At 40.6% G+C, this 26538-nt stretch overlaps 3 protein-coding genes across 3 annotated transcripts in view; 1 reads left to right on the top strand and 2 right to left on the bottom strand.

Moving 5' to 3' along the window:
* Positions 1 to 26538, bottom strand: part of LOC137017073 (zinc finger protein 502-like) — a 634288-nt gene that overhangs the window by 113561 nt on the left and 494189 nt on the right. The window lies entirely within an intron of this gene.
* On the bottom strand, positions 1192 to 18282 carry LOC137013916 (uncharacterized). The gene is made up of 9 exons (XM_067377970.1): positions 18151 to 18282; positions 15248 to 15304; positions 14494 to 15063; positions 13835 to 14422; positions 11135 to 11191; positions 10381 to 10950; positions 9722 to 10309; positions 9065 to 9197; positions 1192 to 4310 (listed from the first exon to the last, which is right to left on the bottom strand). The coding sequence occupies exons 1-9, from the start codon at positions 18170 to 18172 to the stop codon at positions 2132 to 2134; spliced, it is 4764 nt and encodes a 1587-aa protein (XP_067234071.1). The 5' UTR covers positions 18173 to 18282; the 3' UTR covers positions 1192 to 2131.
* LOC137017074 (uncharacterized) lies at positions 18677 to 25729 on the top strand. Its single transcript, XM_067381011.1, has 2 exons — positions 18677 to 18787; positions 19397 to 25729. The coding sequence occupies exon 2, from the start codon at positions 19598 to 19600 to the stop codon at positions 25685 to 25687; it is 6090 nt and encodes a 2029-aa protein (XP_067237112.1). The 5' UTR covers positions 18677 to 18787; positions 19397 to 19597; the 3' UTR covers positions 25688 to 25729.

Genomic DNA, 26538 nt, shown 5'->3' with positions numbered 1-26538 from the left:
AACTCGTCAGTTCTGATCTTAAACATTGGATGCAGGGTAAATATCTACCTTTAAGTTGGTCACGCTCTGCTTACTCATAACAAAAAGCATAGTTTTTATATATTTTTACAAAAACTGCAACTTATTTAAGGCAGCGATAGTCAGAAATCCTGTATATATCTTGAATATCCTGTAGGGCAAGGTGTTGTCCTATGCTATTTATTTGAGATCTTCTCTCCAGATGAGTTTCATTGCTTTATTGCAGGGCACTTGATCTCAGTTTTTGTCTGAGCAGGAAAATCAAGTCTTACAATATGGAACAACTTCGGGTAGGTCATTCATATGAATTCATACAAATTAGCCACCTTGTAAAATACATATGAATTGCTGTGAGATCAGGTTGGATAAAAAACTATTACGCCCCTGTTAATTATGTACCATCTGTTATGCGACTGCAGAAGACACAGAGGCAAAGGAGCAGGTTAGCAACATTTATTTAGAATCCCAAACAGAAAACAGAACAAAAACAGACTGCCAGGCGTTGAATCTCGGCACGCTACAGCTGGAGAACAGAAGGGGGAGCAACAGTTCGATCCCTGAAGGAGGTCCAGTACAGAACTGGCTCAGTAGTCGATTTAGAGTGTCTCAGGTAGAAGATGGAGAACACTCTGGCTGGTGGATGGAAGAGACGCGGACTGACGACAGAAGTCTCAAACAGACGGACCAAATGTCACAGATCAGATGGAAATCTGGAGCAGTCCAAAAGAAAAGCACCAGTCTGAATCCTATAGGGTTTCTCATTAGTTGACAGAGCTTGTCAGCTTTGACTGCCAAAATTACTGAAATGAAACACAACAAAAGGCTCAAGCGGCTGGGATTTATTTTATAAATACATCACTGCCTGTAACACCTGAAAGAAACCTGTAAAAATTGTCTGTGGACTAAGAACAAGTTTACCAAAATAGATATTAATATCTATTTTGGTATACTTGTTCTTAAATTTTTTTGCTGCTGAATGAAAGTGAAAGCCATGAGAAAGTTTGAAAAACACTTTTGAAACTGTTTTTAGAAAAAATCTAATGATAATTTGATCATTTCCATTCAGTTTCACACAATATTAGTTGTTTTCATGCCTTTTGCACAACATTGGACCGTTTCATGCTTTTCATCTTCAGAAAAATCTTTCTTCCTCCCCATTTTGCATGAGAACTGTGACTTGCTCAATAATGTGGAACAACCTCTAAGTAGAGTTTTCATAGATCTGGCAAATTATTTTGTCTGAGATTGATACCAGTTATCTAAAAAGACATGGATAAATAAACAAACAAACATATTTGATTTACTCTAGATTCTCCTGAAATCATTATTACCAGTAAATTATGGGAGGCTAATGCTACCGTAAATCTGTGTCCAGGGTAGAACAAACTGAAGGAGCAGTAGACACTTCATCTGAAGACCTTTTGATTTCTGTTTACCGCTGATTTAGTAAGATGTATGGAAGTGGCTAAATTAAAATACACTTTTGTTCAAGTGAGCAGTAGGCAACCGACTAAAGGTATTAGCCAACTTATTACACCCTCTGACGAAGATCAGACTGGCGAGTTTATGTCCGTGAGTTTACTGCAAATCCCAGGGCGAGTATCTCTGTGCAGCACTGGGTCCCTGATGAACAAATAATTGAAAGTACAGGACACCCAGAATAATAAAATGGGATGGTTGATTTTATTGTGCAATTGAAAAATTAAACCTTGTGGTGTGTGTATCGTTCTTCAAGGAAACCATGAAAAGACAATAGACCATAGTTTCAGCAACATTTTCAGCATTTGTCAACAACCAGAAAACCAGAGAATGTTAGTCACAACAGGTAAGCATAAGCTAAGACATGTATCATCACAAAGTAAGAGCACAACGCGCTGAACTCATTGTAGACAATAGCTGAAGATGTTCTGCTGTTACACGAAGAGCCTGTCATTCAGTTACAATCGACTGCACAAAATGTGCATACTAATGAAAACATTATAAACTGTTACCTAGAAGTAAACAACTGTAGTTTAAGCAAGTCATGAGCAAGGCTGAGAATATAGTTAACTAAACATCCACTAATGTATGGGTTCACGAAATATGCTACGCAAATGTATTCCTTTTGAAAAAGTCACCAAAGCCAACAGCGAGGAGGTGGAGGAGGAGGAGGTGGACAAGGTGGACAAGGTGGAGGAGGTGGAGGATGGCACCAACAATACAACCAATAGAGAACAATACAAAACACCACCACACACACACTCTGTAACATTGTTTGCAGATTGTCTCTTTCTGTCTTCAGATGATCTTTTTCTGTTTTTACTTTTTCTGTTTCTTGTCTCATTTCCTCTTTTTCATGTTTAAATGTCTCTCGTTCGCGTCTCATCTCATCTTGTGTCTCTGTCTGATGTTTCTCATTTTCTCTTTTGAATTCTTCTTCTCTTCTTTTTCTCTCCTTGTCTTGATTTTGTCGTTCTTGTACATTTTTCTTCATCAGTTCTTCTTTTTCTCTGTTCAGTTTCTCCACCAGGATCTTCATCTTGTTTTTTTCTTCTTCATGTTTAGATTGAAGATCTTCTTTCTCTCTTTTCACTCTCTCTCTCTCTTGTTTCAGTCTCTGATTAAATTCATCACAATCTCTCTGTTCTTTCTCTCTTCTTTTCTCATCCTCTTCTTGTCTTCTCGTCTTTTCCTCTAGTTTATGTTTCTCCCATTCATCTCTTTCTCTCTTCATCTCCTCATGCATCTTTTCCTCACTCTCTTCTTTCTCTTTCATTAGTCTTTTGTATTGTTCTTCTCTCTCTTTAAACTCTGCTTCTCTTCTTTTTCTCTCTTTGTCCTGATTCTGTCGTTCTTCCTCCATCATCATCTTCATTCTCTCTTTCTCTTCTTCATGTTTCTTCATCAGTTCTTCTCTTTCTCTGTTCAGTTTCTTCATCAGGATCTTCATCTTGTTTTCTTCTTCTTCATGTTTAGATTGAAGATCTTTTTTCTGTCTTTCCATTCTCTCTCTCTCTTGTTTCAGTCTCTGATTAAATTCATCACAAACTCTCTGTTCTTTCTCTCTTCTTTTCTCATCCTCTTCTTCTCTTCTTGTCTTTTCCTGTAGTTTCTGTTTTTCCCATTCCACTCTCTCTCTCTTCATCTCCTCACACATCTTTTCCTCACTCTCTTCTTTCTCTTTCATTAGTCTTTTGTATTGCTCTTCTCTCTCATTATATTCTTCTCTTTGCTTCCTCTCGTTCTCTATTCTGTTCATCAGTCTGTCTATTTCTGTTTCATATTTGATCTGAAGTTTTTCTTTTTCTGTTTTTATTATCTCTTTTTCTTGCCTCATTTCCTCTATTTCATTTTTAAATATCTCTTGTTCTCTCTTCATTTCATGGATTTCTCTCTCTTTCTCTTGTATTTGTGTTTTATATTGTTCTTCTTTTTCTATATATTCTTCTCTTTTCTTCCTCTCATTCTCTATTCTGTTTAGCAGTCTGTCTATTTCTGTGTCGTATTTGATTTGACATTTTTCTTTTTCTGTTTTTACTTTCTCTTTTTCTTGCTTTAGTTGCTCAATATCATTTTTATATTTGTCTTGTTCTCTTTTCATCTCTTCTTCTAGTTTGTTTATCAGTTCTTCTCTTTCTCTGACTCTGTCCATCAGGATCTTCATCTGTTGTTCTTGTTTCTCTCTCTCCATCTCTCTGAACATCTTACATGAGTAGAAACTCCCTCCGTTCGCTGTCACCATGTTGTCTATCTTCTCCAGTAGATCAGACACCTGTGTTCGGTCTCCAGTCTGATTATTATTGAACACATGGAATCTGTTTCCACACGCTTCAATCAGCTTCATCAAAGGAGATCCAGGTTTTCCCAAACACTGTTCAATGGTGTTGTTCTTCAGATAATCTCCTCTGGTGAAGAGCACCATGGTGTACTTTAGAGATTTCTTACCGAATGTCTCTTGGATGATCTTCACTGATGCTGCTTCTTCTTGAGTGAATCGTTGTCCTAAATTGAGCACAATGATGAACACATGTGGTCCAGGCAGGATCATGGAGATGCAGTGGCTGATTTCTCTCTGGATCTCCTCATTAGAAAGTTCAATGTCAAACAGTCCTGGAGTGTCGATCACAGTAACGTGTCGGCTGTTGATTTCAGATGTTTCTCTCTGACTCTCTTTAGTCACTGACTCTTGAGATGTTTCTGCTGTAAATGCGTCTCTTCCTAAGATTGTGTTTCCAGTTGCACTTTTCCCAACTCCAGTTTTTCCCAGCAGCACAATCCTCACTTCATCTGTTTTTTTTCTTGAACCTGAAAATTAAAACAGATCAATTCATACTGAAATTTAAGAAAACATCTTTATTAATTCAAGTGACTCAGAAACCAACAGGGGGATTGGGGTGCAATGAGCAATTTTCACCCGTTTCCTTATTTTGATGAATAAAATATAATCTTTGTTATATTTGTAAGACTGATTGCCGGACTGTCTGGACCAAGAGAGGGCTATTCTTTGAGCAAACAAAGGAAATTAAAAGTGCCCTAGAATGTTTTTTCACAAGATGTAATATAAGTCCTAGTTGTCCCCTGAATGTGTCTGTGAAGTTTCAGCGCAAAATACCCCATAGATTTTTTTTTATTAATTTTTTTAACTGTCTATTTTGGGGCATTATTAACTATGCACCAATTCAGGGGCTGTGGCCCCTTTAAATCGCACGCTCCCTGCCCAGCGAGCTTGCGACTGTAATACAGTGCAAAAAACAAAGTTCACACAGCTAATATAACCCTCAAATGGATCTTTACAAGATGTTTGTCATGCATGCTGGATGCATGCATCAAATCATGTGAGTAAAGTATTTATTTGGATGTTTACATCTGATTCTGAATGAGTTTGATAGTGCTCCGTGGCTAAAGCTAACATTACACACTGTTGGAGAGATTTATAAAGAATGAAGTTGTTTATGAATTATACAGACTGCAAGTGTTTAATAATGAAAATAACAACAGTCTTGTCTCCATGAATACAGTAAGAAACTATGGTAACTTTAACCACATTTAACAGTACATTAGCAACATGCTAACGGAACATTTAGAAAGACAATTTACAAATATCACTAAAAATATCATGATATCATGGATCATGTCAGTTATTATTGCTCCATCTGCCATTTTTCGCTATTGTTCTTGCATGCTTACCTAGTCTGATGATTCAGCTGTGCAGATCCAGATGTTAATACTGGCTGCCCTTGTCTAACGCCTTGAACATGGGCTGGCATATGCAAATATTGGGGGCGTACATATTAATGATCTCGACTGTTACGTAACAGTCGGTGTTATGTTGAGATTCGCTTGTTTTCCAGAGGTCTTTTAAACAAATGAGATTTACATAAGAAAAAGGAAACAATGGTGTTTGAAACTCAATGCATGTCTTTTCCATGTACTGAACTCTTGTTATTCAACTATGCCGAGGTAAATTAAATTTTTGATTCTAGGGCACCTTTAACATTTGGACTCTCTCTTGCGAAATTAGTATCCCCATCCGAGACACAATCACACTGAGTCAATCACACCTCAGTATGCCTTAATCTACATTTCCTTTCCTTCTCCCCCTCTTCCCCCATTTCTTCTCTCTACATGCAGAGATGACCTGAAATTCACCCAAAATCTATATGGTTTAATGTGAACAGTTATCATACAACATTATTCATGTTTGGTATCATTTAAAATGTCTCAGTGTGACTGGTACAAATGTCTTATTCCCACAGAAGTAAACCAGAAGGTAATAAATGTTTTAAGATTTTAGAGATATTTTGCTCTCTGTAGTGGGTGTGTCCACCTTCACGGGGTCTTTAACGCAAATCTGGAACCCTGATTAATGCAAATTCCCATTGAAAACTCATGTTTCCATTTGAAAGAAGTTTCTGTCTTGGTCTGGGTATTTAAAGAGATGTTGCAGGAGGCTCAGGGCTCGATCCTGTAATCTTTTACTCTGTTTCTGAGCAGTTGTTGTTTGTATTGAACATCTTTGAATTGATCATATGATTGACATGATACATTTACCTGACTCAACTTTACTTGGTCTCAACCTCTGATTATGGTGAGATTATTCTAACTAAGTGTCTGTGGGTAAACCACTGCATGATTATGTAAAGTTACCACTAGAAGAAGCTAAATTGGTCAGCCTGATTTTATGGTAATGGTCATGGCTTATAGTTAAAAGTAATCTTACCTTAATTCAGTGTGTCCAGATCTATGGGGACTAAATAAACATATTCTAGAATGAGAAGTCGGTACGGCCTCTAGAATATCGCCTCTGTCTAATGACCAAGACTGACAAGTTTGTGTACATGAAATTGTATACCTGGCTGGTACAAGAGTCAAAGCATTATAGGAATCCAAATGAATGAGTACAATAAGAGAAAAGTGTTAAATAGAGTAATCAAATGTCTAGATAAATTATCATATAAATGGTCAATAATCAGTTGGCATTCTAAACTAAATTTGAGGTCATAATAAAATGGAGTCAGATAAAAGTTTACTTGGAATTAAACTACTTTGCCACACTGAAAAGATCGAACGCGCAAGAAAACTTCCCCGTCCAATTGGAAAACCGCAATTGGGCAAATCCAACACTAAAATGTAGCCTATTTCCTTTTCCGTACCTAAAACAGCTTAATACATTTTAGCACAACTTACCTCAAGCCTCTAGTAAGATGATAGTTGGGTTCAGCCAGATATTAAAGACATTTTATAAATTATCAAATGAATTAATCCTAACATCACAGGTTATGTAACACGGTTCCCTGAGAAGAAGAACAACATGCTGTGCCATGGTTTTGACAAAATGGGAAAGCACTGCGTGAACCATGTCTGAAATATGTGTAATTACATGCCATCCTGATTGACTAAAGCAGTCGGATAATGTCACAGACACACAGGCAGGCTATAAAATTCCTGCAGAAAACATCATCACCTTAAAGGAAGACACACAGACACACAGAATGACTCAGCTTCGTTCCCCCTTCAGGGAGCCAGATTACAACTGTATTACTGAAAGACTTTCACTGCCAAACCTCTATGGATTATCCAGAGTAATCTTTTGGGGCCACTGAGAGAGAAGGTTGCCATATCCCCTCCCTCAACTATTTTCAACCAAATGGACCTTATCAGTTGGTTGCCATTATTACAGCTCTAGCAAGAAGTGCAGAGAGAGTGAGAGTGGGCCACTAATGGGGACTATGACCACTTTTTATGCTCTGATATTTCATTAATCCTAGCAAACATTACAAAATGTGTTAACATAGTTCCCTTTGTCCACACCATCACCTGCAGGTCCAAACTAAAGGGTCGACAGATAAAAGAATAAGACACAAGTGGTGGTAATGCCCATTCTCCTCGTCTGTACTGCCCATTCATATGTGAATACATGTGGAAATGGTTGCAACCTTCATATCGGAGGGGGCGACAGATAGGAAAGCGGGACACAACTAGCTGTCATGCTCATCCCCTTTGTGAACAGTCCATTCTCCTCACCATTGTCAATGTTTCCAACTCCATGTATATCCATAGGAATGTGAAACTTCCTCCGTACTCCCAAGTATTGCAAGGGCAACAGATGAGGATGTGGGACCCAAGTGGCGATATCACCCACCAAAGTTGCCTGTAATTCAAAATTCAAAATTATGCTACCACCTCTGAACTGTCAGTCCTAAAGGGAGGTGACCAATGGAGGTGTGAGACGTGAGTGGCACCACATCACTACTACCTCTGTACGTCCTGTACTGGGAGACTCCGACAGATGAAGAAGCAGGATACAAGTGTATTGCCCGCTCTCCTTTCCTATTACAGCCCCTTTGTATGATCGCAAGAGAGCACCTTGTCTCCACCTCCATTGGAGGGCTCTGACTACGGCTTGAAGGTCTCTGACTATGGCTAGTAATCTACTTCGCAAATGCCACAGTCATCTTCTTCAAGCCATCTCTTCTTCAATTGTACCTGCAATCGGACGGAAGCTGCTTGCATCTCAGTCTCCCTGACAGACTGGCTGGATGAAGGACCATCACCTTCAACTCAACCTTGCTAAGACAGAACTGCTTGTGGTCTGTGCCAACCCAACATTTCATTACAATTTCTCCATTCAGCTAGATTTTTCTGCCATAACTCCTTCCAGGACAGCCAGGAACTTTGTAGTTGTGATTGATGATCAGTTAAATTTCACAGATCTAAAAATGCCTAATCCTGCAGATTTAACCCTCTACAGCACAGCGTTGCCCTCAGGCAATGGAAAGTTTTCTTAAGCCCTATGTTTAGAAATTTTTTCTTTAAATGATAACAACTAATTAGAAAGGTCGAGAAAGTACCAAATAACAGTCCAGTAAGGTGTTGGAGTCAATATCAAGCACCATTAAGAGGTGGGACGTCCTGTTCTGACACATGGTCACAGGAGCACATGGTGTGAGAAGAAGGCAATATTATTTGCTTTAGTAATCTTATTTAAAATGACATGAACTGTACATAAAAAATATGTGTGTGTGTGTGTGTGTGTGTGTGTGTGTGTGAAGGTGTAGAGAAGCCTTTTGTCAGGTTTTATGAAGTTTTTTTTTATTTTGCATGTTCAGAATTGCATGTTTCATGGTACAGACCTATGCATGTATCAAATTCAATATATCAATGTCTTTCAAGTGTTTTTCCTTTTTTACTTAATGATTTCTTGATTTTTTTTTTTTTTAAATTTGATTTTGATGATAATTTTCTCTATGACTCTGTACCATTGTCGCACAACGTTGCCCTGAGGCAACGAAAAAATATTTTGGGGTTGGGGGAGGGTGGGGGGAATTTTTTTTTTTTTTTTTTAAATCGATAAAATGTTCCCAAATGAACCAAAAAATGATGTGGAATTTTTTTTTTTCATGTGCCATCAACATGTGTGCAGTAGAGGGTTAACTTATTTAACATTGGGCAGATTAGACCCTTCCTATCAGAGCAGGCCACCCAACTCCTTGTCCGCTCCTTGTTCTATCCAGACTGGACTATTGTAATGCTCTCTTGGCTGGCCTTCCAGCATGCACTGTCAAACCTCTGCATCTGATCCAGAATGATGCAGTAAGACTGGTCTTTAATGAGCCGAAGAAAGCGCATGTCACGCCTCTTCATAAATTTGCTTTGGTTGCTAACTGTCACTCGCTCAAATTTAAGGCACTGATGTTTGCCTACAAAACAACCACTGGCTCAGCACACATATACCCATGTTCATTATTTCAGACATACATGCCCTCCAGACGCTTGGAAGTGAATGGTGCCTTGTGGAGCCATCCCAAAGAGGCTAAAAATCACTTTAATGGACATTTTCCTGGACTGTTTCAAGATGTTGGAATGACCTGCCTATCTCAACTCGAGCTGCCGAATCTTTAGTTATTTTCAAGAAACTGCTGAACAACACTTGACCATTAATACTAACATACAATACTAGTTTATTTCTTCTTCTTTTTTTTTTTTAATCCTGGCGGTGTGTGCTATGCTAGAGTAACTGGACTAGTCATGGCATATTGTTGCTCTATTGTTGGCTTGATTGCTTCTATTGCTCTCTATTGCACACTACAAAATACAAATGCATAAAACACTACTATAAAATAAAAATAAAAAACTGCTGTAGAATTTAAATGTAAAATTCAATTTGTTTTGTCATTTTTCTAGCTCTAATGATTAAGACATAAACTGATTTTCTGCTCATTACCTTGAGTCAGTAAATGTGTCTCCAGTGAATGAATTTTCTTCTTCATCTCTTCATATTTCATCAGTTTTTTCACCTGCACCTCCAGAAATGTCTCTGTGGAGAAAAACTCTCCTCTGTTTTCTTCCAGCATCTTCTCAATGTTCTCCATCAGTGTGGACACTTGTGTGTTGGGACCAAAAAAATGATGTCGTCCTCCAAATCTCTCAATGACAGACTGTGTTTCTTCATTGAGTTCTGCTGTCTGATGCTCTGAACTCTGCATTATGAGGATCATCATGTGTTTGTTGATTCTGGAGCTGAAGATCCCCTGAATCTCCTCCATTTCTGCTTTGTCCTCATTATTGAGGGGAGCATCAGGAATAATGAGGAGGAAAACATGAACTCCAGGATGACAGAGAGACACACAGCGGAGAGTCTGACGCATCACTTCCTCCTCTGAGAGACGAGTGTTGAACAGAGCTGGAAGCTCCACCAGACTGATCTGACATCCATGAAGCTCCATGTCTCTCAGGATCAGCTCTGATATGGAGGATTTTAATGTCCCATCACTCCCACACACAACCAGATTCAGCTTCACACACTCTGAAACTGACAGTAGAAGAAGAACATTTAAAAACTGTTCATTTATCACTAGAAACATCAAATATCATCACACTCACATCTTTCTGTGGCTTGTTGCTCCATTGTGAAATACTGTGAACCTTCTGCACAAACCAGGTGTCGTCCATCATTAATTGTCACAATGTCCTCAAACATCTGCAGAAGATCATCAGGAGAGCTGCTTCTCTGAAGTCTGAAGTGTCTGTTGAAGCATTTCTGAATGATTTTATGTAGGATGTCATTGGTTTCAGTGGGCTCTTGTGTGGTGAGCACCATGGTGTGTTGATAAACCCTCTCAGAGAAAGAGTCCAGCACCTTCTCCACACACTCCTGATCTTCTGCTGAACACTGATCATGTTTGAGGAGCAGAACGATCACATGAGGTCCAGGATCAGACAGATTCACACACTCTCTCACTGTCTGTGTGATCTGATGATCTGAGATGTTTGTCTGGAGCAGCTGAGGACTGTTGATGACCATCACGTGTCTGTCCTTCAATCTTCCTCCGACTCTCTCTACAACATCTGGAGGAGCTTCACTGTCAAACGCTGCTCGTCCCAACAGGAAGTTTCCCACTCCACTGTTTTCTGACACATTCTTCCCCAGGAGAACAATCCTCAGATCACTCACTGAAACACACACACGAATAACATGTTGAGAAACAAGCTGAAACATTCCAATACCACAGAAAACACAACAGCAGGAGCTGCTTTTAAGGTCTGAATTTTATATTTGTGTTTTAGATGGACCAATACTGCCCACATTAGTTCCATGTTGTTCATCATGGTCATCAATATTCATCTATAGACTTACTGTCGGGTGCTGTCTCTTTGCTCCATCTTCTCCTGCGAGCAGAACTGTGAACAACAGCTGCAGAAAAAACAGAAATTTGACTCTGGAATATAACAACTAATAGCAACTACCAAAAAACATTAATGAGAACAGTTTAAAAATTAACAGATTTATTGATTATCAAAAGAAGTTTGCCATGAACAAACTCAGCTTTTACAGGTGCTGGTCATATAATTAGAATATCATCAAAAAGTTGATTTATTTCACTAATTCCATTCAAAAAGTGAAACTTGTATATTATATTCATTCATTACACACAGACTGATATATTTCAAATGTTTATTTCTTTTAATTTTGATGATTATAACTGACAACTAAGGAAAATCCCAAATTCAGTATCTCAGAAAATTAGAATATTGTGAAAAGGTTCAATATTGAAGACACCTGGTGCCACACTCTAATCAGCTAATTAACTCAAAACACCTGCAAAGGCCTTTAAATGGTCTCTCAGTCTAGTTCTGTAGGCTACACAATCATGGGGAAGACTGCTGACTTGACAGTTGTCCAAAAGACGACCATTGACACCTTGCACAAGGAGGGTAAGACACAAAATGTCATTGCAAAAGAGGCTGGCTGTTCACAGAGCTCTGTGTCCAAGCACATTAATAGAAAGGCGAAGGGAAGGAAAAGATGTGGTAGAAAAAAAGTGTACAAGCAATAGGGATAATCACACCCTGGAGAGGATTGTGAAACAAAACCCATTCAAAAATGTTGGGGAGATTCACAAAGAGTGGACTGCATCTGGAGTCAGTGCTTCAAGAACCACTACGCACAGACGTATGCAAGACATGGGTTTCAGCTGTCGCATTCCTTGTGTCAAGCCACTCTTGAACATCACTACTACCTCTGTACCTCCTGTACTGGGAGAGGCCGACAGATGAAGAAGCAGGATGCAAGTGGACGGTATTGCTCGCTCTCCTTTCCTATGACAGCCCCTTTTCATGATTACAGAGGGAGCACCTTGTCTCCACTTCCATTGGAGGTCTCTGACTATGGTTTGAAGGTCTCTGACTATGGCTAGTAATGTACTTCGTAAATGCCACAGTCATCTTCTTCATACCATCTCTTCTTCAATTGTACCTGCAATCACTCACATTATCACCACCTCTCTTCACACTGGTACCTTTTCCACAGCATTTAAGCAGACTTGGATAACCCCACTGCTTAAGAAACCCACTGTAAAACCAGCACTTCTAGAAAATTACAGACTGGTATCCCTTCTTCCATTCATTGCAAAAACAAGTCATGTACAACCAAGTTTCTACCTTTCTTACACAGAACAACCTCCTGAACAACAACCAGTCTGGCTTCAAAAGTGGCCACTCAACTGAGACTGCCCTGCTCTCAGTTACTGAAGCCCTGAGACTGGTACAAGCAACTTCCAAATCATCAGTACTCATCTCGCTGGATATGTCAACCCTCAAGGTTGTCTAAGTTACAACATCTAGCTAACGGGGTGCCTCAGAGCTCAGTGCTTGGGCCACTTCTTTTCTCCATCTACATGTCATCACTGGTATCTGCCATTCAGAAACATGTTTTTTCCTTTTACTTCTATGTTGATGACACACAACTCTTTGTTTCATTCCAACTAGATTATCCGATGGGAGATGCTTGCATCTCAGCCTGTCTGACAAACATTTCTGGCTGGATGAAGGACCATCACCTTCAACTCAACCTTGCTAAGACAGAACTGCTTGTGTTCTGTGCCAACCCAACACTTCATCACAATTTCTCCAGTCAGCTAGATTTTTCTGCCATAACTCCTTCCAAGACAGCCAGGAACTCTGTAGTTGTGATTGATGATCAGTTAAATTTCACAGATCACTTTGCTAAAAATACCTGATCCTGCATATTTGCCTTATTCAACATTAGGCAGATTAGACCCTTCCTATCAGAGCAGGCCACACAACTCCTTGTCCGCTCCTTGTTCTATCCAGACTGGACTATTGTAATGCTCTCTTGGCTGGCCTTCCAGCATGTACTGTCAAACCTCTGCATCTGATCCAGAATGATGCAGTAAGACTGGTCTTTAATGAGCCGAAGAAAGCGCATGTCACGCCTCTTCATAAATTTGCTTTGGTTGCTAATTGTCACTTGCTCAAATTTAAGGCACTAATGTTTGCCTACAAAACAACCACTGGCTCGGCACCCCATACCTATGTTCATTACTTCAGACATACATGCCCTCCAGATGCTTGGAAGTGAATGATGACTTGTGGAGCCATCCCAAAGAGTCACAAAATCACTTTAATGGACCTTTACCTGGACTGTTTCTAGCTGTTGGAATGACCTGCCTATCTCAACCCGAGCTGCCGAATCTTTAGCTATTTTCAAGAAACTGCTGAAGACGCATCTTTTTTGTCAACACTTGACCCATTAATACTAACATACAATACTATTTTCTCTTTTTTTTTTTTTTTTAAATCCTGGTGGTGTGTGCTATGCTAGACTAATTGGGACTAGTCACAGCATATTGTTGCTCTATTGTTGGCTTGATTGCTTCTATTGCTCTCTATTGCACACTACAAAATACAAATGCATAAAACACTACTATAAAATAAAAATAAAAAACTGCTGTAGAATTTAAATGTAAAATTCAATTTGTTTTGTCATTTTTCTAGCTCTAATGATTTAGACATAAACTGATTTTCTGCTCATTACCTTGAGTCAGTAAATGTGTCTCCAGTGAATGAATTTTCTTCTTCATCTCTTCATATTTCATCAGTTTTTTCACCTGCGCCTCCAGAAATGTCTCTGTGGAGAAAAACTCTCCTCTGTTTTCTTCCAGAATCTTCTCAATGTTCTCCATCAATGTGGACACTTGTGTGTTGGGACCAAAAAAATGATGTCGTCCTCCAAATCTCTCAATGACAGACTGTGTTTCTTCATCGAGTTCTGCTGTCTGATGCTCTGAACTCTGCATTATGAGGATCATCATGTGTTTGTTGATTCTGGAGCTGAAGATCCTCTGGATCTCCTCCATTTCTGCTTTGTCTTCATTATTGAGAGGAGCATCAGGAATAATGAGGAGGAAAACATGAACTCCAGGATGACAGAGAGACACACAGCGGAGAGTCTGACGCATCACTTCCTCCTCTGAGAGACGAGTGTTGAACAGAGCTGGAAGCTCCACCAGACTGATCTGACATCCATGAAGCTCCACGTCTCTCAGGATCAGCTCTGATACGGAGGATTTTAATGTCCCATCACTCCCGCACACAACCAGATTCAGCTTCACACACTCTGAAACTGACAGTAGAAGAAGAACATTTAAAAACTGTTAATTTATCTCTAGAAACATCAAATATCATCACACTCACATCTTTCTGTGGCTTGTTGCTCCATTGTGAAATACTGTGAACCTTCTGCACAAACCAGGTGTCGTCCATCATTAATTGTCACAATGTCCTCAAACATCTGCAGAAGATCATCAGGAGAGCTGCTTCTCTGAAGTCTGAAGTGTCTGTTGAAGCATTTCTGAATGATTTTATGTAGGATGTCATTGGTTTCAGTGGGCTCTTGTGTGGTGAGCACCATGGTGTGTTGATAAACCCTCTCAGAGAAAGAGTCCAGCACCTTCTCCACACACTCCTGATCTTCTGCTGAACACTGATCATGTTTGAGGAGCAGAACGATCACATGAGGTCCAGGATCAGACAGATTCACACACTCTCTCACTGTCTGTGTGATCTGATGATCTGAGATGTTTGTCTGGAGCAGCTGAGGACTGTTGATGACCATCACGTGTCTGTTCTTCAATCTTCCTCCGACTCTCTCTACAACATCTGGAGGAGCTTCACTGTCAAACGCTGCTCGTCCCAACAGGAAGTTTCCCACTCCACTGTTTTCTGACACATTCTTCCCCAGGAGAACAATCCTCAGATCACTCACTGAAACACACACACGAATAACATGTTGAGAAACAAGCTGAAACATTCCAATACCACAGAAAACACAACAGCAGGAGCTGCTTTTAAGGTCTGAATTTTATATTTGTGTTTTAGATGGACCAATACTGCCCACATTAGTTCCATGTTGTTCATCATGGTCATCAATATTCATCTATAGACTTACTGTCGGGTGCTGTCTCTTTGCTCCATCTTCTCCTGCAAGCAGAACTGTGAACAACAGCTGCAGAAAAAACAGAAATTTGACTCTGGAATATAACAACTAATAGCAACTACCAAAAAACATTAATGAGAACAGTTTAAAAATTAACAGATTTATTGATTATCAAAAGAAGTTTGCCATGAACAAACTCAGCTTTTACAGGTGCTGGTCATATAATTAGAATATCATCAAAAAGTTGATTTATTTCACTAATTCCATTCAAAAAGTGAAACTTGTATATTATATTCATTCATTACACACAGACTGATATATTTCAAATGTTTATTTCTTTTAATTTTGATGATTATAACTGACAACTAAGGAAAATCCCAAATTCAGTATCTCAGAAAATTAGAATATTGTGAAAAGGTTCAATATTGAAGACACCTGGTGCCACACTCTAATCAGCTAATTAACTCAAAACACCTGCAAAGGCCTTTAAATGGTCTCTCAGTCTAGTTCTGTGGGCTACACAATCATGGGGAAGACTGCTGACTTGACAGTTGTCCAAAAGACGACCATTGACACCTTGCACAAGGAGGGTAAGACACAAAATGTCATTGCAAAAGAGGCTGGCTGTTCACAGAGCTCTGTGTCCAAGCACATTAATAGAAAGGCGAAGGGAAGGAAAAGATGTTGTAGAAAAAAAGTGTACAAGCAATAGGGATAACCGCACCCTGGAGAGGATTGTGAAACAAAACCCATTCAAAAATGTGGGGGAGATTCACAAAGAGTGGACTGCAGCTGGAGTCAGTGCTTCAAGAACCACTACGCACAGACGTATGCAAGATATGGGTTTCAGCTGTCGCATTCCTTGTGTCAAGCCACTCTTGCCACAACAGACAGCATCAGAAGTGTCTCGCCTGGGCTAAAGACAAAAAGAACTGGACTGCTGCTGAGTGGTCCAAAGTTATGTTCTCTGATGAAAGTAAATTTTGCATTTCCTTTGGAAATCAGGGTCCCAGAGTCTGGAGGAAGAAAGGAGAGGCACACAATCCACGTTGCTTGAGGTCCAGTGTAAAGTTTCCACAGTCAGTGATGGTTTGGGGTGCCATGTCATCTGCTGATGTTGGTCCACTGTGTTTTCTGAGGTCCAAGGTCAATGCAGCTGTATACCAGGAAGTTTTAGAGCACTTCATGCTTCCTGCTGCTGACCAACTTTATGGAGATGCAGATTTAATTTTCCAACAGGACTTGGCACCTGCACACAGTGCCAAAGCTACCAGTACCTGGTTTAAGGACCATGGTATCCCTGTTCTTAATTGGCCAGCAAAGTCGCCTGACCTTAACCCCATAGAAAATCTATGGGGTATTGTGAAGAGGAAGATGCTGATATGCCAGACCCAACAATGCAGAAGAGCTGAAGGCCACAATCAGAGCAACCTGGGCTCTCATAACACCTGAGCAGTGCCACAGACTGATCGACTCCATGCCACGCCGCATTTCTGCAGTAATTCAGGCAAAAGGAGCCCCAACTAAGTATTGAGTGCTGTACATGCTCATACTTTTCTTGTTCATACTTTCAGTTGGCCACGATTTCTAAAAATCCTTTCTTGGTATTGGTCTTAAGTACTGACAACTAAGTAAAATCCCAAATTCAGTATCTCAGAAAATTAGAATATAATTTTCTGAGATACTGAATTTGGGATTTTACTTAGTTGTCAGTTATAATCATCAAAATTAAAAGAAATAAAATTTGAAATATATCAGTCTGTGTGTAATGAATGAATTTAATATACAAGTTTCACTTTTGGAATGGAATTAGTGAAATAAATCAACTTTTTGATGATATTCTAATTATATGACCAGCACCTGTATTTTAAATCTTGACATTCAATGTGATTAATGCCATTAAGACAACCGCTGCAGCTGTTAAATGTATAAACTTTTTACTTTAAGTAAAGATTACATGAATCGTGTCAATAAATCATCTTATCTTAAGGACAAAGATAAATTTTCCCTTTAGCAGATGCTCAAACAGGTATCTGAAGTTTCACTGCATGCATACAACAATCTGAAGATCTTCTGTAAACTTGTATAATGAACTACTTTCACTGAGCTTCGTGAGGCACTTCTGTTTTGAGAAAGTACAAATTTATTTCCGGCTTTATATATTTTCGATGTACAGTAGTCACTGAGACTAAACGCCACCTAAAATGAGTGTCTGCAAGAAGATTTAAAAATTCAGACATTTTCAGTGTCAGTAGAAGAGATATTCTGATTAATAATATCAGAACGAGCCTTTAGTTATTATTTTTTTAATTAAATGTTTAAAGCACTCGGTTTTTTTTTTTAAATTGACAATCATTTAATTGTATGTAATTTACATGTTTATGCCAAAATTTAATTTTCATAGTAGTAGCGCTGGCAATGCATTATTGTTTAAGATTAATTCATTATTTAAAATCGTTAGATTTATTTAAGGCACGTAAATTTAAATATGTAAACTCAACAGGTACGAAATATGATCAGCAAGAGAAAAACACTGTTAAAGAGAAGACTGTGGCAGATTATGGGAGAAATATATTTATTTATCATTCTGAATGCACATTATTTAAAAGGAAAATATTTATTATATTTATATGAACATTTCAACAGGTTCAAGATACTTCATGTTAACGCATAGAGAACATGACTTATTGTTTTAATCAACTCACAGCCATAAAACATATAATAATCTGCATTCTCATGTCTGAATGTAAGTGCGCTGCCAGACATACCGAGTTGTATTAAACTGAACGTGGAAGTAGTTGTGCAAGTAGTAGTCCATTTTTTAATCAAACTGTTGTTTTCTTTTAAAGCCTTTTGTTTAAAAAAAAATAACTGTTTATTCAACTATCAATAAGTTCCATAGATCAAACTCTTACCTCTGCTTTCTCTGCTGGACATGTTGATATTTTTTCTTCAGTCTTCAGTCCATCATCTTCTGTGATTCCTTACATCTGTCTGTTCATCAGCCTGTCAGAGATTCACATTCATTTTACTTCATTAACAGTGAGATTTACTATGTGGAATATTTATAACAGTGAGATTTACTATCCTGAGCCCAGCAGTAATTCAGCAGTAATCTGGAGGGATTGCAGCTATTGGATTGGATAAAATCTTAAAAATTGGTTGTTCAAATCTGGTAATCTGATTCAAATCACCAGTTTGTGTTGTTCAGAACTTTTTAGTAAGATTGGGATACATTTGATTCCCAACAGTCCTGATCCCAGCAAAAGGAAGGATTTCAGGAACAAACATGTAATAAAACTTTAAATTTTGTCAAAAATACAAGATGGTAATGTGATGCCCCAATTGTTGGTCAGTCACAATTGATGTATTTAATATATTCTCTGTATGTGAAAATACATTGAAGGAATGGTGGTTCTGCCAGACCAGTAGAGGGCGCTATGTGAGTGCAGTGTGTTGTTATGGGTCTGCTGCGTTGATCGTCATAACCCAGCAAGACCGGAGCTGATCACACGCACATTGTTGTCTTGTCTTTATTCCACCATTCCACAGGTTAGTCGATTGTTTTATGTCAATCTGAATGGATGATGAAAGAATACATGTTAGTGCATATTAAGCATTGGAAATTGATTCCTTTTGATAAGGTTTTGCACGATTAATTATTAATTGAATTTGCGATGTTCACCCGCGATTGGATGCTATGTATGTCCTGTTGCAGTGTTGATTTAAGGTGAATATGTTTAAATATGTCTTTATATCAAGTAATTATAATGTTTAATTCACTTTAAAATGCTTGTGCAAGGTCTTAAATGGGTAAAACCTACAGAAACTCAATATTTGGATACATGTGTGATATTGTTTAGTTGATTTGGATTGTGAGAAAGCACATAAAGTCATGTAACACTGAACAGCATTTTGAATATGCAAATGAGTTACACAGTGATTGGCTGATGGACAGATCTTCATGAAAACACTGTGTAATTGGAAGAAAGGACTGAAACAGTGAAGATTTGCATAAAAAACGATTTATTGTGACATAATGTATATTTTTGACATTTCTGTTTGTTCCAATGTGAATGTTTTGGGAAAATAGATAACCCAGCAAGACCGGAGCTGATCACACGCACATTGTTGTCTTGTCTTTATTCCACCATTCCACAGATTGCTGGGAACACTTAACTGTCAGCTGATACGGAAATCCTGTACCCGCTACAGTTCTTGGGGGCTCGTCCGGGATAGCGCCGCCTGCTGGAGGAGTGGAGCTTATCCGAAAGAATCCGAAGACCAGCTTACTGTGAATCCCTGAATGGAATCCCTGCTGTTGTTTGACTGTTTTTAACGGTGGTATTGGAGGTCAGTACAATGGCAAATGAGAGAAGAAACCTGGTGAGGGAGATTAGAAAAGCCCTCTGTGAACTGTCGGCTGATGAACTCTTCTTTATCGCTAAAAACATCGAACAAATCGACGAGAGTGAGGACTCACAAGTAGAACTGGGTGATGAAGAGGGATGTTTTAATTTTGTAAGTGGGTTTTTGTGTTGTAAGAACCTGTTGGGAAGAGAAGATGAGGGAATGGCTGTGTTACTTGATCTAAGAGACAAAATTACACAAATTAGTCAGTCCCAGCACATAACAGCACAAAGAGACAAAACACATGTCACAAGTGCAGCTCAAGCTCAGGTCCATTCTGATCGCACAACATCTGACACAAACACAAATACTAGTCACACCCTCACATACACAGTAGACACTGAATACCAGCAGATGTTGAAAATGTACGAAGAGCTTGGCCGAAAGATTCAGGCTAAGAGTCCTTATGCTACACCCCCACAGCCCAGCTCTATCCCACTCCCTCTTCAGACTTACCCTACTCCACATAATACTGATGATCAGGTGTTCAGGAGAGAACCCCCATATCTCTCACGGAGAGAGTTCAAAGTCCATGGAGGTCAGATTGGTGACTCCACTTCCGAGATCAGCTTTAACAGCTTATGCCGACAAATTGAAGAGGGCCTACAAGAACATTTCAGCGAGGGTGAAATTATTAGAGGGGTCCTAAAAATAACCAAGCCTGGTAATTTCAAAGAGATGTTAATGGAAAAAGAAGAATTGACAGTACAAGAGTTAAAAGGACTGCTACAGTCTCATTTAGGTGATAAGAGTAGCACTGAGCTGTTTCAAAATTTGATGTGTGCACGCCAAGGAGAAAACGAAAATCCACAGCAATTTCTTTATCGTGTTATTGGCCTTAAACAAAAGATCCAGTTCGCTTCTAAACAAAGCACAGCTGATATAAGATATGACGCGAAGACCATCCAAGAAGTGTTTCTTCATACGGTTTGCCAGGGTCTTGGGCCCAAGTACAGTGAGATTCGTCGTGAGTTTAAGCAACTTGTTGCTGCAGGAGATGTAACTGATGACATGCTTCTCAGACAGCTTGTAAAGGTTACAAGTGAGGAGGAGGAAAGACAACGTCGGCTGCAGTCACTGCCACGACATAAGGCCACTCATGCACGGAGTGCTCAGATCGAAGGGGCTTCAGAAATTAAGGCAGCTGCTGCTACTACTGAACAGACTGATAAAGAGATTCGCAAACTTATCACTCAAGTGGAAGCACTGACGAATGTTGTCAATTCACTGCAGCAAACCAAGATGACAGAACAGCAGTGTCAGTGCACAGCTAAAGCTCCTGAGAAGAGAAGAAGACCAGGTTGTCCCAACTGTGCTAAGCAAGGGAAAGGAGAGACCTGCAACCACTGTTTCTTGTGTGGTGAAGAGGGTCACAGGGCTGTTGGCTGCCTGAACAGACAAAACAGGCCAGTGCCGGACACCAGATCAAAGAGCACACCACAGACTGCAGTCCCCAAGTCAGGGTCACATTGCCATAACTATACAGTTAATGTTGGGTCATGGAATCACACAGGTAGTACAGCAAGGAAGCCATACACAAGGCAAACTCAGAACTCGGAAGAAAAGATTGTTCAGTTTGTTGGAAAGAAGTGTCTTCTGGAAGGGGAAATTGGAGGCCATAAAGTAAGCATGCTTCTTGACACTGGAGCACAGGTTAGCATCATTGATCAAAGCTGGAGGGAAAAGTACCTACCAACATGTGATGTTCACCCCTTATCTGAAATAGTGGGACCCAGTGCTGGCCTGGAGGTGTTCGCCATCAATGGAGATGTAATTCCATTCAGTGGGTGGGTCGAAGCAACCGTTAGCTTACCTGGACATGACGGGACTCGCTACTCCATCCAAGTTCCCTTTCTGGTCAGTCAGCTGCATTTGGAGAGGCCTCTCTTGGGGTTTAATGTGGTCTCTGAGCTAATTACAGGGCCAAAGGATAGTGCAAGCATTCTTACCACCTTGCATTCCTTGATGAGTAGCACTGGAAGTACTCAAGATGATCTTGTGGAAGTGTCAGTTGGCTTCATACGCGCAGACAAAGTATATGCAGACACCGCTCGGGTGAGAGTAGGACCGCAAAGTTTCACTATCCGGCCTGGTCAAGTGGCAAATGTGAAATGTAGGGTACCTCCTAACTTCAATATCAATGACCCCACAGTCCTCTTCGAGCCGAGTGATGAGGCCTCACCTCTGGGACATCTTGACCTTGGGGAAGGACTGATTGAGATTCACAAAGCAGGGCAGTCATACATAAGAGTCCCAGTTGGAAATCACACTAAGCATGACGTGACCATCCCGAAAAGAGCTATACTTGGGGAAATAGCAACCATTGCTAAGATTATTCAGACTGATCAAGCTGAACCAAGCAGCTCAGAGGAAGCTGCCTCATCTCAACCAGTGCAGCCGGATGACCGTGGCATGCTGTGGCATCCTCCCGTAGATCTGAGTCACCTGAAGTCCAGCCACCAAGCAGTCGTGAGACAACTACTTTATGAAGAGTCGGCTGTGTTTGCCCATAATGAAAATGACATTGGGAACATCCCCAGTCTACAGATGACATTGAGCTTAAAGGATGACATCCCTGTGCAAAAAGCCTACACATCTATACCCAAGCCACTCTTGAAAGAAGTAAAGGAGTATGTTCAGGACTTGCTTGCCAAGGGCTGGATAGTAAAATCCCGATCACCTTACGCTGCACCGGTAGTGTGCGTCCGAAAAAAAGACGGTGCACTACGTTTGTGTATTGACTACCGACAGCTTAATAAGAAAACTGTACCCGATCGCCATCCTCTGCCACGAATCCAGGACCTCATGAACACCTTGGGTGGATACCGTTGGTTCTCCATACTCGATCAGGGTAAGGCCTACCACCAGGGGTTCATGGCTGAAGGGTCGAGGCACTTGACGGCATTTGTGACGCCTTGGGGCCTATTTGAATGGGTAAGGATACCCTTTGGCCTGTCAAATGCCCCAGCCGCTTTTCAGCGGAGTATGGAAGAGATGTTAGATTCCATCCGCGATGAGTGTTGCCTGCCTTACCTTGATGATGTGCTGTGTTTTGCCAAATCCTTTGAAGAGCATGTGGAGAAATTGCGAGTTGTGTTCCGAGCTCTTCGGCAGCATGGCGTCAAGCTACGTCCAGCTAAGTGTGAGCTGTTTAAGCAAGAGGTCCGGTATCTGGGTCGGCTTGTGTCTGCAGATGGTGTAAGAGTGGACCCAAAAGATCTGGAGGCTGTGAGGGTACTCCGTGACAAAACACCTCAAAATGTTGGCGAAGTCCGCCGTCTTGTAGGCTTCCTGAGCTATTATCGTAGCTACATTCAAGATTTTGCTAGGTTGGCAAAACCAATTTATGAGCTGCTTCAGGCTAATGCATCAGAAACTCCATCACAAGTAGGACGGAAGAAGCAAAGGAAGAGGGGTTCACAGCTGCCATCCCGACATCCGGTTGTGTGGGAAGACAAGCACCAGCAGAGCTTAGACACACTCATTGACATGCTTACAAACCCACCTGTGCTTACGTACCCTGACTTTGACGCCCCATTTGTATTGCACACAGATGCATCTGAGCAAGGATTAGGGGCAGTACTTTACCAGAGACAAGAAGGAAAATTACGAGTTATCGCATACGGATCGAGAACATTGTCGCCTGCTGAGAAAAACTACAGACTCCATTCAGGCAAGCTGGAGTTTCTCGCACTGAAGTGGGCTGTGTGCGAGAAGTTCTGTGACTACCTCTACTATGCCCCGTATTTTACCATTTATACCGACAATAATCCTCTCACTTATGTGATGAGTTCTGCAAAGTTAAATGCAGCTGGTTATCGTTGGGTGGGGGAACTTGCAGATTTCAGGTTTGAGATCAAATACCGTCCTGGCAAAAGTAACAATGATGCAGACCTGTTGTCACGTTGCCCTTTGGATATGGACCAGTACATCAGTGAGTGCACAGAGGGTCTGTCACAAAATGCCATCCAAGCAACCTGGGAGGGCAACATGATGTCCAAGCAAGGAGATGTAGCTTGGGTAGCAGCTCTAAATTTTATGGCACCAGATACAGTCACGATCCATAACCAGCTCTCACTGGCCATCAGTCCAGATGAAATAAGTAGAGCCCAACAGGAGGACCTGGTTATTGGACCAGTCATTAAACTGAAGGAAGCTGGTAAAACGGTGACCCCTGACGTTCGGTGCACAGCAGCTAGTGACACAAAGAAGCTGTTAAGAGAATGGCACAGGTTGGTACTTGAAAACAACATCTTGTATAGGAGAACAACACAGAGACGACAACTGGTATTGCCCACAAAGTATCGGCAGATGGTCCTCCAGCAGCTGCATAACCACATGAGTCATGTCGGGGCAGAGAAGGTGTTACAGCTAGCTCGAGAGAGGTTCTATTGGCCTGGAATGAAGAGGAGCGTGGAAGAGTATGTGACCCGCCAATGTCCATGCATAACACAGAAACAGCCAGTAACGCATGTGCGTGCCCCAATGGGAGGAATCACATCAAGTGCACCCCTTGAGTTAGTGTGTATTGATTACCTGCACCTAGAGGCCAGTCGTGGGGGGTATGAATACATTCTTATGGTGATTGACCACTTCACCAGATTTGCCCAGGCCTATCCCACCAGGAACAAATCTGGGAAGACTGCAGCCGAGAAAATATTCAATGATTTCATACCTCGCTTCGGATTCCCTGCAAAGTTACATCATGATCAGGGGCGCGAGTTTGAAAATTCCCTTTTCCACACCCTACAGAAGCTCTCTGGTGTTGGTCACTCCAGGACTACACCATACCATCCCCAAAGTAATCCTGTAGAGAGACTAAACAGAACCTTGCTTCAGATGCTGCGGACATTGACTGATAAGGACAAACAGAGCTGGAAGGAACATCTGCAAAAGGCAATCCATGCATACAACTGTACAAAACATGAATCTACGGGGTACTCGCCATTCTACCTTATGTATGGTCGTCATCCACGACTCCCCATTGATTTATTGTTTGGGCTGGTGCAGGAAGATGGATTCACCACCCCACATGGGTATGCTGAACGCTGGGCAGATCGAATGGCTGAAGCATATAGAATTGCAGCACAAAGCAGTAAGCAGATGAGTTTTCGCAATAAAGAGTACTATGACCGGAAAGCCAGTTGTGTCGTCCTAAGGCCTGGAGATCGTGTCCTGGTAAGGAATTTGAGTCAGAGAGGTGGCCCAGGAAAGCTGCGTTCTTATTGGGAGCCTATCATTTACGTTGTGAAGGAGCAATTAGGTGACAACTTTGTATACAAAGTGCATCCTGAAAACAATGAATGCAAGATCAGAACACTACACCGAAACCTCCTTCTGCTTGTGAATGACTTACCAACACCAGAGAGCCTGGACCCAAAGAGACAGGAATTGTTAAAAAAAGAAAGTGTTGAGGCAAGAGGACAGCAGAACAGAAAGGTCACACAAAAAGAAGAGGCAGGAGAAGATGGAGGGTCTAGCTCTGATGAAGATGAAGGTTATTATTGGAGGAGGGCCAGCAATTCAAAATATCTAAGATCTGAAAGAAAAGAATCAGAAAGTGTACTGACTCAGGGAGAATTGGATGGACCCTGTGTCGCTGAGAGAGGTGATTCACCGGTGACTTGCACGCGAGGAACTTTGAGTCAAATACCAGCAGAACCAGAGTACATACCTGCTGATTCTCACCTGCCAGCTGATGCCTACCTGCCTCCTGAAAATCCAGAGCTGGAACAAGGCATGGAGCCAGAATGTGAAGGTCAACAAGAGGAGCAGGCTACTGAGGAGAAAGAGGGAGGATCTGGGCAACAAGAACCCTATAGAGTAATCAGACGGTCACTAAGAGATAGAAAACCTGCCCAAAGAATGACTTACCCATACCTTGGACAACCCACATTCCAAACATTGCCTACACTAAACACATTAGCTGCAAACTCAATTCAATCACTACCCATGGTACCCACAACTGCACACACATGGTTAGGCCATGCCAGTAATTTGTACCAAGTAATGCCAGTCACAGTTATGGTTCCAACTTATTAAAGTTATGTATAAAGACATAAAAGTTAGAGGTTCACCTTCTGTGGTGGGGAGAGTGTGATGCCCCAATTGTTGGTCAGTCACAATTGATGTATTTAATATATTCTCTGTATGTGAAAATACATTGAAGGAATGGTGGTTCTGCCAGACCAGTAGAGGGCGCTATGTGAGTGCAGTGTGTTGTTATGGGTCTGCTGCGTTGATCGTCATAACCCAGCAAGACCGGAGCTGATCACACGCACATTGTTGTCTTGTCTTTATTCCACCATTCCACAGGTTAGTCGATTGTTTTATGTCAATCTGAATGGATGATGAAAGAATACATGTTAGTGCATATTAAGCATTGGAAATTGATTCCTTTTGATAAGGTTTTGCACGATTAATTATTAATTGAATTTGCGATGTTCACCCGCGATTGGATGCTATGTATGTCCTGTTGCAGTGTTGATTTAAGGTGAATATGTTTAAATATGTCTTTATATCAAGTAATTATAATGTTTAATTCACTTTAAAATGCTTGTGCAAGGTCTTAAATGGGTAAAACCTACAGAAACTCAATATTTGGATACATGTGTGATATTGTTTAGTTGATTTGGATTGTGAGAAAGCACATAAAGTCATGTAACACTGAACAGCATTTTGAATATGCAAATGAGTTACACAGTGATTGGCTGATGGACAGATCTTCATGAAAACACTGTGTAATTGGAAGAAAGGACTGAAACAGTGAAGATTTGCATAAAAAACGATTTATTGTGACATAATGTATATTTTTGACATTTCTGTTTGTTCCAATGTGAATGTTTTGGGAAAATAGATAACCCAGCAAGACCGGAGCTGATCACACGCACATT

Source organism: Chanodichthys erythropterus, chromosome 3 (genome assembly GCF_024489055.1).
Source record: "Chanodichthys erythropterus isolate Z2021 chromosome 3, ASM2448905v1, whole genome shotgun sequence".
Lineage (NCBI taxonomy): Eukaryota > Metazoa > Chordata > Actinopteri > Cypriniformes > Xenocyprididae > Chanodichthys > Chanodichthys erythropterus.
The sequence above is the reverse complement of the archived record's forward strand: the minus strand, read 5'-3'. Positions and strand labels throughout refer to the sequence as shown.